Source organism: Aulonocara stuartgranti (genome assembly GCF_965226115.1).
Source record: "Aulonocara stuartgranti genome assembly, chromosome: 16".
Taxonomy (NCBI): domain Eukaryota; kingdom Metazoa; phylum Chordata; class Actinopteri; order Cichliformes; family Cichlidae; genus Aulonocara; species Aulonocara stuartgranti.
In genome coordinates, this window is record NC_138952.1 from 5091975 (window position 1) to 5103776 (window position 11802).

General features: G+C 39.5%; 2 protein-coding genes across 2 annotated transcripts in view; both read left to right on the forward strand.

Moving 5' to 3' along the window:
- Window positions 1-10301, forward strand: part of spegb (striated muscle enriched protein kinase b) — a 39390-nt gene extending 29089 nt beyond the window's left edge. The window contains exons 31-41 of the mRNA XM_082509011.1: window positions 23-175; window positions 909-1025; window positions 1423-1590; window positions 1683-1805; window positions 2822-2986; window positions 3276-4035; window positions 4148-4387; window positions 4486-4709; window positions 5833-5908; window positions 6102-6251; window positions 6341-10301. Of these exons, the coding sequence (XP_082365137.1) occupies window positions 23-175; window positions 909-1025; window positions 1423-1590; window positions 1683-1805; window positions 2822-2986; window positions 3276-4035; window positions 4148-4387; window positions 4486-4709; window positions 5833-5908; window positions 6102-6251; window positions 6341-6593 (2429 nt within the window). The 3' untranslated portion in view covers window positions 6594-10301. The remainder of the gene's footprint in view (window positions 1-22; window positions 176-908; window positions 1026-1422; window positions 1591-1682; window positions 1806-2821; window positions 2987-3275; window positions 4036-4147; window positions 4388-4485; window positions 4710-5832; window positions 5909-6101; window positions 6252-6340) is intronic.
- Window positions 10302-10360: 59 nt separating this feature from the next.
- On the forward strand, window positions 10361-11802 carry LOC309690441 (SPEG neighbor protein-like; the record flags this gene model as incomplete). The annotated part of the gene is given in 6 exon segments (XM_082507473.1): window positions 10361-10405; window positions 10855-10886; window positions 11212-11368; window positions 11371-11433; window positions 11565-11587; window positions 11589-11802. Coding segments are annotated over 6 exon segments (534 nt in total).

An 11802-nucleotide genomic window follows, 5' to 3' on the forward strand; every position in this document is an offset into this window, starting at 1 on the left:
TTTCCTATTTCTTTTCTTGTAGCAGGCTTGGAGGCTGAGCGCAGATCCCGCTGGGATCGATGGGGCCTGACTAGAGGGAGGCGAGATAAGACAGTGTCACAGCCTGACATACCAACAGCAATCTCTCGAGATAGTAGTTCCTTACGTTCACGTCAATACTCTAAACTGGCTTCTGGTAAGTTATATAAGAGTGTGCATAAAGTATTTGGGTAAGGCAATGATGACATTTAGTATGGGCCTCCTTTTTATTTTAATAGGAAGACCACTTACTTATATGTAGCCCTTAAATATGAAGCTACAGCCAGCAGACACTTCACTTTCTTTACCAGACCAGAAATAAAACCAAACATCACCAGCAGAGAGTGGATCTGTGACATTATTGTCACCGTGCAATAGTGGTATTTTAGAATGTGACAGTTTCCATCTGCTTGGTCAAAATGCTTGTGACTAAGAAATATATTTTTTCTCACTAAAATATAGTTACTTAGCAAAATGTGTATTTCAGTCAGACTGGGAAGCCTCAGGCACAAAAAGCAGCAGCAAGACCCCATTACAAAAAAATGCAACCATCACTTGCAACAAAGAAGCCAAAAACAGCATTAAAATAACAAGGTGGCAGTGGGTTGTAAAGCATCTTGCAAAGGCTACAACAGCCACAGACATGCTATATTAGTCATATAGTTAATAGTTATCTTGAGACACGTTATATTTTAAATTAACATTATGATGTAAATAGGGTTTTATACATGACATTTGCCAATAGGATGTACAGAAATGTATTTGCTGAGGCCTCAGATATGCTCAATTTCAGATTTTTAAAAAAATTACTTCATAATCATAACTGTTAGTTTTACCTTTCATCGTACAGTATTTATGCGATTAATTATTGTAATGTCTTCAACTTCCAGATTTCCCTCCAGTATTCCATATCAAACTGAGAGATCATGTGCTGCTGGAGGGAGATCCAGTGACACTCAGCTGTTTGCCAGCTGGAAGTCCCCACCCACACATTACCTGGATGAAAGGTGAGGATCTTTAATGGGAATAAACAGTAGTGTCTTAGTGAGGGTAATACATGTGCATGTGAATAGAATCATTCTGTTTGCATTTTGCAGTAATTTGCATAATTCCTCTAACATCCATGAGTGCAGAGACACATTATGTTGCATATTGATGCAAATATGATGTAATTACAAATGCTACATACAGTGAACATAAATGTTGCTGTAGGTAAAACAGCTGAGATTATTCTTGAATGAGTTGTTATGCCAGTATCATGTTCTTTGGAGTGGTATCCTTAAGCAGCATAAATGGGCTCAAATTTACAACCTGACACAGGGCAAGTAAGAAAAGGGTAGGTAAGAAAAAGGAAATAAATATTCACCTTCAAAATTCCCTCCCTGTGCATGTGTTCTTTCTCAGACAAGAAGCCCCTAGAGATTGATGCCAGGATGAATATGATTGCTTGTCCTGATGGGAGGCAGCTGCTGATGATAATGCAGACCACCAAAAAGGACGCAGGGGTTTATGAATGTGTGGCTACGAACCCGCTGGCCTCAGTATCAAGCTCTTGCACAATATCTCTTGCACGTAAGAAATGAGACATTGTTTGAGTCTTTGAAGAAGTACATTTACTTTATCCCAACAGTATTACTAGTAATACTAATATATTTGTTTTACAGGCCTGCCCAACCGTCCTGGGACCCCAGAGATTCCTCAGAAGTACAACAACACTGCACTGGTTCTGTGGAGGCCTTCAGACACAATGGCTCCCTGCACATACTCTCTGGAGAGGCGAGCAGAGGGTCTGTGTTTGCAATAATTCTGTAATCTAGATTAACACTGCTGTACATCCATTGTTAGATTTATTAGACCTATCCTAAGTAACTCTCCAAAAGTTGATTCTGTTCATCTAGATGTAGCGTTTTCAGTGGGAGAAACGTTTCGTTACTCATCCAACTGACTTCTTCAGTCTCAGCTGACTGCAGGTTTCTTATAAACAGTACATTTGCATAATAGGTGAAACCAGCCCACTGAAGGAACAATGGGCTGGGAGGTCACCTTCATCATAATTATGCAAATTCTCATGACCATTGATCAAAGACCACTGATCAGTGGCCATGAGTACCATTCACAGAGAGTTGGGGAATGGCTGCAATCACAGTATTGTAAGATGGTGAAAGATGTACCCTTAGGCCCCCTCCTCGATTAGAGATGGTCTTTCCCTTTTCACAGAAATGGCCTCCTTGACTCCGCGCTCAAACCAGCGTTCCTCCCTGTCCAGGATGTTACATCCTCATCATTGAAAGAGTGTCCACAGGCCTCTTTCAATGATGAGATGCATGATTGAGAATGCATCAAGACGATGTCCTAAGTAACCCTTTCAAAACCTAAAACTAAGGTTTTGAAAGGGCTACACTGAACAAACTTGGGTCTCAAACAAGCACAGAAAAACACATGTATTGCATATATATTTCATGAGACATGGCGAGTGACAAAGAGGAATTGCAACTAGAATCCCAGACACTGTATATCTCTATTTGGTTGCCATGTATTCATTAGGGCATATTAGGGCATATCTAATTGGCCCTTGGGGATAAAGTCTTTCTGATTCTGATATAGGCTTTAAGCTAAGAACACTTGATCAAGTATCATAAGGAGACACACTAATGTGTTTTAGGTGTACTTGTGTTTAACTCTTGAGCATGTCTTTTAAAATTAAATTAAATAAAGACAAAAACCCTCAGTCAAAGGGAGTATTTAATTTCATACTGCTACTTTAAGCAAGTGATCTTAATATTCCTTCCACATCTGTCCTCAGGTGAGAACAACTGGCTGATTGTGGCCACTGGGATAGCAGACTGTTATTACAATGTGACTGACTTAGCAGCAGGGGGCTCCTTCAGATTCAGGGTGGCATGTGTCAACAAAGCTGGCCAGGGCCCCTACAGCAACCTCTCAAAGGTCTTGAGCATGGATGCCTCAGGTATTTACAGAAAACCTTCAATTGTTTTACATACCCTTATCAATGAAATAATTAAAGAACTTTCAAAACTGAAAGATTTACATTTGTATCTATCGTTGTTGTTGTTGTTGTTGTTGTGCTCAGCTCATTATAGAAGGTTATATTTTTATGTGTATAATTTTGTTTTTGATGGAATAATATATATGACAAATTATTCGACTCCAGTTGAGGTAAAACAAACCTCTGTGTTGTATTTGTTGCATTAATGCATAAAATCAAGTAGCTTCTTGCCTTTTCTTGTTTTTCATAGAACCAGCTAAATCCAGTGCCACAGTAGTGGTGAAGACTGTTCCTGCAATTTCTCCTCCTCCCCCTGCTGTAATGATGTCATCCATGAAAGTGCCTCCCATGAAACTAGCTCCCAGTAAATCCACAACAGTGACGAATGCTCAACTTGCCCCTCCATCAACATCAGCTCCTGCTCCACCTTTGGTTAAATCTGCCTCTCCAGTAACCATCAGTCCTGCTGTTAGTACTGCCCCGGCAGAGTCGGCTCCTGTTAAGACCACAACAACTGCCCAAGCCACACCAGCCAAAGCCAAGAGCTCTATTAGCATCAGTGTGAGCAAACCCCAGACAAAGCTGACACCCCCGCCTGTTGTTCCACCCAAACCTCAGAGTCCAGTACATACTGTCCTCCAGTTGACCAACAAACCTCCATCCCCTGTTCCACCACCTGCACCTATAATAGGGAAACCTATTTCATCTGTGCCAATGTATGTGCCAGCTGCCACTGCTCGTGCTACTCCACCTTCCCAAACTACTTCCACCCCAACAACTACCACCCCTTCAGTCACTCCCGCAACCATCTCCCCACCTGTGGTGGTGGTGCAGAGCTTGACACCAGTGTTGCAAGGAGGGGACACTCACACTACCCCATCTGGCCGGATCACTCCATCAGGACGGATCACGCCATCAGGACGTAGGACCCCACTGGGGAAGCCTGGAGAGGGATCTCTGCGTCAGGGAGTTCCACAGAAACCGTATACATTCATGGATGAGAAAGCAAGGTGATAAGTTTTGTAAAACATTTACGGTCTGAATTAGTAGCTATTTATAATTGACATAGAGAATTTTCTGTGCTTTTCCATTGGAAGTTTATATCATTGCTTTCTCATGCAGAGGTCGGTTTGGTGTGATCCGTGAATGTCGGGAGAACGCCACAGGCAACCTTTTCATGGCTAAGATTGTTCCATATGAGGCAGACAACAAGCAGGCAGTGCTGCAGGAATATGACATTCTCAAGTCGCTTCATCACGAAAGGATCATGGCTCTACACGAAGCCTATGTCACGCCACGCTACCTGGTGCTTATCTCTGAGTACTGCAGTGGGAAGGAGCTGCTCTACAGCCTTATTGATAGGTATGATTAGATAGGCCATTTTTAGCACTATCCATAAACGAGTGCCCTAAACTGTTCTACTTGGAGTGCTTAAGAAGCTGTTTAATCGTGTCTCTTAGATTCCGTTACTCGGAGGACGATGTGGTAACCTACGTCGTGCAGATCCTCCAAGGTTTGGACTACCTCCACGCTCGACGCATCCTCCACCTGGACATCAAGCCGGACAATATTATTGTCACCTATATGAATGTCATCAAGATCATTGACTTTGGCAGTGCTCAGACATACAACCCTCTGTTCCTGAAGCAATTCAGTCCTCCTGTTGGAACACTGGAGTACATATGTAAGGATTTTTGTTTTTTAACAGTGCAATGGAAATAATACAATGATGACGATAATAACTATAGAAAATCTTATGATAATAAATTCCTTAATTTGAGTTCAACTTAAAAGGCTCAAAACCATGAGAGTGCCTTGAAGCAGCTGCTGCTGTGATTTGACGCTATATAATGAAAATGGAATTGAAATTAAATAGAGCGGAGAACCACCAATCATGACAGTTTCTGTCTAATTGCTCGACACAGCAGAGCAATCAAGAGTTTAAACGACAGATATTTTACTTATAAGTGGATGAAGACTAAAACAGAGCTGATAGGGAGCAAATATTGAATTTATTTTCATCTGAAAACCTTCAGCATATTACAAAATGAATGCTGTTCTTTTTAAGTTTAATGAGCATGTAAGCCAATGTTTGCTAAATGTAAGCTAACTTCATACAGAGAAAATATTTTGTATGTACCGATAGCAGGATGTACATAAATGGTTATAAATCAGTCATTTGACCCACTTTTTTTTTGCTATAATGAACTTCAGTAAAGGTAGTGGCTATACAAGTGTGGCCTTTCCACCCATGTTATCTTTGGGCCAACAGATAATCAAATTGTCATGAGATAATTCATTTTCTCAGTGTTTAACGAGCTGCCCCTACAGCAGCATTAGCTAACTTACAGTTTTAGCCAACTAGCTAGCTTGAAAGCAGTGTGAAATATTTGAGTCAGTTGACACTGTCAAGTGAAACTGACCATACAAGTTGTTTTATGTTGGAACTACGAGAGGGTCCTTGGAATTGTTTTTCATTTATAAGAGAGCCTTTGATTATACTACTCAATATATATGTACTGAATAACTGATGGTTTTAAACCAACGCGGTTAAAGAATAACAACTGTGCATTTAAATATGGACTTTGTCTTTTGGATATATTATAACTATAATAGATATATTATAGTTTTCTTAAGCATTTTAAATAGATAAAAAACCTTTGTGTACGTTATGTAATCTTAACTGTGGCCATTTATCAGAAAAGAAATTATAACACACACAAACAAAAATCTAAGTCAAAGTGATAAATGAAAGCTCTTTGTACACACAGATAATAAAGGCCGTGAATTTGTCCTTTTTCTTGCAGCTCCAGAGATGTTGAAAGGGGATGTTGTGGGCCCACCAGCTGACATCTGGAGTGTAGGCGTGCTTACTTTCATCATGTGAGTATTGCTTTCACAGCTTCCACCCTCTGAGTTCTCTTTAAATAGAAATATATTTGTGTTCTTTATAAAAGATCAGGCTTATGATTAAGAATGGTCTGCTACATTTGTATTTTTAATTTCAAGACTTTTTAGGTATTATTCTATTATATATTTCTTTTGGTAGTATGAAATCTTCCTCCTGATTTTTCAGGTTGAGCGGCAGGTCGGCTTTCATGGATAATGATCCTCAGGAGACTGAAGCCAGAATCCAGGCAGCAAAGTTTGACCTCTCTAAACTTTACCAGAATGTGTCCCAAAGTGCCTCTCTGTTTCTTAAAAAGATCCTCTGTAGCTACCCATGGTAAGCTGAATAATGGATTCTTCTCATTTTTGCCGTACTTTGAAAGTATTGCCAATTTGTAATATTTGGCTCCTTGTCATGCTCAACAGGGCCCGTCCATCCATCAAGGACTGCTTCAGCAACTCCTGGCTTCAAGATGCCTACTTGATGCGCCTTCGTAGGCAAACTCTTACCTTTACAACCACCCGTCTCAAGGAATTCTTGGCTGACCAGCAGCGCAGGCGAGCGGAGGTGGCAACCAAGCACAAAGTTCTCCTGCGGTCTTACCAGAGCTCGCCACAAACCCCCACTAGCCCTGCCACACCGAATGTGCCAGTATCACCCACTGCACCTGTCACCTAGTGAAGAGAACTCCCACACCATTGTGGCAGGACTTTGTGGTGGGAATGGGGGGCAAACATCCAAGCGAGATAAAACTTGAGGCTACAGTGAGGTGGTCCCTCCAGGTCTGACTTGAACTTGATCAGAAGAAGAAAAACCCACAAAACCAGCAATGGCTGTGATCTACAGAAACATAATTTCTATTTCTAATCTGGTTCTAAAAGAGAATCTAATGCATTAAGGAACTCTCTGAAAGAGCCTGACTGCATTTTGTATACCGTGAACCTTGTTCATACAGGGCAGGCTGTTCTTTTCAAGCTAGTACCTCAAGGTTTGTAACTTTGCAAACATTTTTGAATTAATTCCTTTCTTACTGTTGGCTGAACATTGTAAAGAGAGGAAAAACAAATACAGTGTGGTCACCGGCCATAATTTAGTAGAAAACCTCATTTAATTCCTCAGCAAAAAGCTCTTAGCACAACTTTAAAATAAGGGATAATCTACACAATTAAAAGTACATATTGAAACAACTGACACCTTTGTCACTGGAGCACATCTAAAATAGTAGTCTATAGTTGACATTCTAATGTTTCCTGACCAGAATTTTTAATGCATTATCATCCCATGGCATCAGATAATGCTGTTTTTTGTCAGATGCTGCCAGAATCTTCTCTCTGTTGCACAGAGGCAGGGATGGTATTGGCCACAGAGAGGTAGCAGTTGTGTTTCAGAGATATTAGATATTAGGATGGAGGTGTAGCAGTGGTAGGAGACCCAGGTTCACGTCAGATTGAAACTTTTGTGTTTACTACACGTTTTGGGTTTTTTTTGTTGTTTTTTTCATTTGCTGATTTGTTTTGGGTGTGGTGGTGGAGTGGGTAGCACTGTCCCCTCACACCAAGAACATTCAAACTTCCTTGTCTTTGACTTTCTCTGTGGAATTCCCATCTTCGCCATGTTCCTGCATGGGTTGACTTGGCTATTTTAAGTGTGTTACAGTAGTAGATGTGAGAGTGTGTGCCACAAACCCACGTTGGATAAGCACTAAAAAAGAGGTATGGCTGAATTTTCTGGTTAAGTTTAGTTTAGGAGTAAGAAAAATGACTGGCAAGGTGGAGCTGTGGTTAGCATGGTTGCTTCACAGCAACAAGGTTCTGAGTCTGAATCTGCCATCATTCTATGTGGACTTTGTGTGTTCTGCCTGAGCCTGTTTGGGGTTTCTCTGGGTATCCCTGCAGATGTTTCTTCCCACAGGCCAAAATAAGTAGTTAAGAAAATGGATGGGTGATGGGTAAAATATACATAACATTTACCCTGGATGTCAAAAAATGAGTTCGGAGTGTCAGTCCTGTCTCATAAAGGCCACAGTCCAGAGTATCAGGGCACAGATGCTGAACAATGCCTTGTGTGTAACCCAGCGATGTCTGCAGCTTTGACAAAACAGCATTAATGAAAGCCAAGGTAAGGAGAGAGGGTTGTAAATGCACTGAATTATGTCTAATTCTGTGTCCTTGATTTAAACAAAAGTCACTCTCCAAACCCACAAACGAGTTTAGGGAATTGTAGTGGTATGATGGTGCTGTTGGCACTTCAGTGATTTTAAAGACTGTAGCAGTTCCAGAAAGTTTTTGTTTGTTTGTTTTTAAAAATATGTACTGAGTTAAGAGGAAACTCTGGTGGCTTCTCTACAAGGGCTATTAGAATAGGACACTTGTCTGCATTTTTCCCCTTTCCTTGTGTTCTTAGACAGCACGGTAATGATGATCTCATTCTCAAAAGCAGAATTTACTTTTTAAATTTCTTATCCCGTTGTCATCTTTGAGCTTCCATATAAAACTGTTTTCCTCCCAGTGATAATGTGGACGGTTTTGCAGGGCAAATAGGCATTCGTTTCTTCACCACAGATAAGCTGTCATTGGCTTAAAGTAAACTCTTTTACTCAAACCGCAGCGAGATACCTAAGCCACAAAGAGATACTCATATCTGAGTTTTACAAAACAACTTTCGACATGTGTAATGAAGTTTTACTAACATCAAAAACACTTAATCACATCTGAAAAAATTCAGGGGATGAAAGGGAAACTGAAGCATTTTAGGAACTCACCGGGGTATCACGGTCCCCCAAAGTGCCCTTGAAGAGCATTAATCAGCAAAAAATAAAAATTAAATAATAGACGTTACTGAGTGTATTAGTCCTTATTTTAGTGTTTTTAATTACCAACAGCTACTGCTTTGAGAAAGCAGTTTGCTTCATTGTTTTTAAAGAATGTAGGCTTAACTGGCAAAACCTTTTTTTAATATATAAAAAGACATAAAATCGTTATAATTAGCATTAAGCTGAACCTAAATTATGTATAGCCTCAATTATATGTTTCCATGCTATACAAGCATACAAGACACCATAAGCACTAATAGCATAAATTCATCATATGAGCCCCTGAAGACCATAATAAACATCGGATCACAAAATCTAGTGGTTCTCAAGATGTGGGGCAGGCCCCAATTATGGGGCTTAGAGCCACTGCAGGTGGCTTTATAAAATATGGAGTGAAACTAAGTTGAATCAATATTATTTATGAAAAAAAATGAAAGAGTTTGCAGATACAACTGTGCATCTACTCTACTCACTCATTTATTTCATTGAAGTTGAAATAACTGAAATGTAAACTTTCTCAAGTGGGGCATGCCAGAAAAAGTTGTCTATAAAAGATATATTTAAGTATGGATATCCATAAATATGCAGATCTAAATATATGTTTTAAATATAATATACACAGTAAATTATGAAAACCAGGCTCTGTAACTGTTTTATTTTCAGAGAAAAAATATAATAAAACACCAAACATTTGTTTGGAATCTGTTCTCATTGGCTCTAGCACTAAACTGAACACAGATTCTATCATTTTATGGCACATCAAAGGCTAATTTGCTTTTTTATAATATATGCTTTCCCCTTTGGGGGTAAACTAAGTTTTCAGACCAGCACATTTGATTTTTGATGCTGTTGCTTTCATACGTACTGATATCAAGCACAGATTTGCTCACTTAACTCAAAGTGTAACACTTATGAGAGTTTAGATCCATTTGTGGACAGATTCAGTTTTTCGGGTGTTTAAAAGCTGCTTCATACATAAAATCATGAGTTGTTTTACTGTGTATTAACTGACAAGTAGTTGGTAATCCTATGAAATTATTTCACTATTGCTTTATTGTCTAATGCTATTGCTAGATAAATACTGCCCTTCTGCAGCTCTTGTCTTCTTTGGCTCCTTTTCCTATGCAGAGTATAATCACTAAGGAAATTGTTTCAAACCTGAATGAAAACATGCAAGTCCTGCATGAAATGCAACGTTGCATTAAATCCTAAATGTCTGTGCAATTTATAATAACTTTATTTGTTCATCTTTTAAATGAAATGACAGCTGTTTGTAAGCAGACGACACAAGAGCGCTCTACATTTTGTATTTAAAATTTTGTGGAATGTGTTGCAGTGCCTCGTGACAGATATTAGACTCACAGAGATTGTAGTTTGTCAAAAAGAATGACTATTTCTTTATTTTGATAATATGACTGTGGCCGCTTTGTGTGCGTGTGTCTTTTGCAAATTGTTTATTTATTGAGTGACTGTATTTGTTACGGCTTCTGCTTTTTATCTGTGAAACATTTGAATCTGGCATGGAAACGGCATGACAGTTGTTAAGATTAAGAACAATAAAGGAAATGTGACAAATATAAGGGAAAACTTGCCATCTTCTTGGCTGAAAACTGCATGTAAGACCATGCTGAAAATGGTATACACATCACGGCTGATCCATAAAGAATTACTGAGTGTGGTAAGTCCAACCTTACACCACTCCATCTGCATCACCCTGAAGACCAACAACTATGTGCTTATTTTCATGCTGGGGAGATCCATATTCCAGAATACTCCCTCTACTATAACTAAACTATGAACTGCTTCAGTGATTCTCACGAGTATTTGATTTCTATATGAAGATGGGAAAATATCTTTGGAACATATGTTGCGCATCTTCAATCAATCTCATCAGTAGTAACCAAAGGAGAATGAATGACTGTATGACACAATACTTACTGCTTATAAAGCATCAGATTTCTTAGGTTTGCTGACTCTGTAGTGGATCTGAAGCTGTGTGTATCTTTGACAGGATCTCCAAGGTAAGAAGAGAGGGAATAAGCTGTAAAGAAATGGTGCAAGAGAAATTTCCAGTCAGACTAGTTTGGAAATTGTTAAATATATGTTTACTATCTCTTTCCGCTGCAGATGTCCAAAGCTGAGACTTCACCCCCTCCCGGGTGCAATACTTAATTATTATTAATATTATTATTAGGCATTATATCGTGGACACAGGTAAGAGAATCTTTAATTCTTGTTGGTGTCACTGACAATCAAGGAGGTTTTGAGGCATAAGAAATGTTTAAGATGCTTGTTTGCTGGATTTTTTTACCCCTTAAGAACCGACAGTGCAACAACATATTCACTGGATGGACTGACTTGTCTCATAAAGTCTACATTGCACCAGAAACACCTTCAAGAGATTGTACCTATGTCCTCAAACCTTTTAGACTCACTGAACTTATAACTTATTACTTGTTATAAATGCCTATATTTCTCATCTAGGTCACATAAAGAGTGGCAAGAGAAAGGCCCTCCTAAGATCCTGCAAGACCTCAGAGATGTGGTCCTTGTTGAAGGCAGCACAGCAAAGCTGAAGTGTAGTGTTAGCGCTTTCCCGGACCCTTTCATTGTCTGGTACAAGGATGGCAGGATGGCAAAGGACTGAAGGTTGGTCCCAAGTACTGCTATGTTTTTGAAGACCCTGATGTATTGGCACTTGTGGTCTGGTTATGATTATAAGATTTTTTATTTTTTATTTTCTTGATTATGACATGAAGAATTTTTAAAATAATCACTGATGAGAACTTTGCCCCACATGTCAGATACAAAGGTTGACTCTTGCTGATTAATGTAGAATCATGTGGTTCACAGAGTTAATCTGTCCCAGTTCCTGCTAAGAATTCTAAAGACCCAGATAACATCAAGACCAAGAGAGGGACAACAGTGGTACTCAAGGCTGAAATAAGCAGACAGCCTCCTCCAGTCGTTGTCTGGCTCAAAGTAGTTGCTAGCAGATTTCTGCACTTGCACATAGTTTGCATGGAAGACAATGACTTGTCTTCAAACACTCGCCAAGTTCTCGCAGAGTATTAG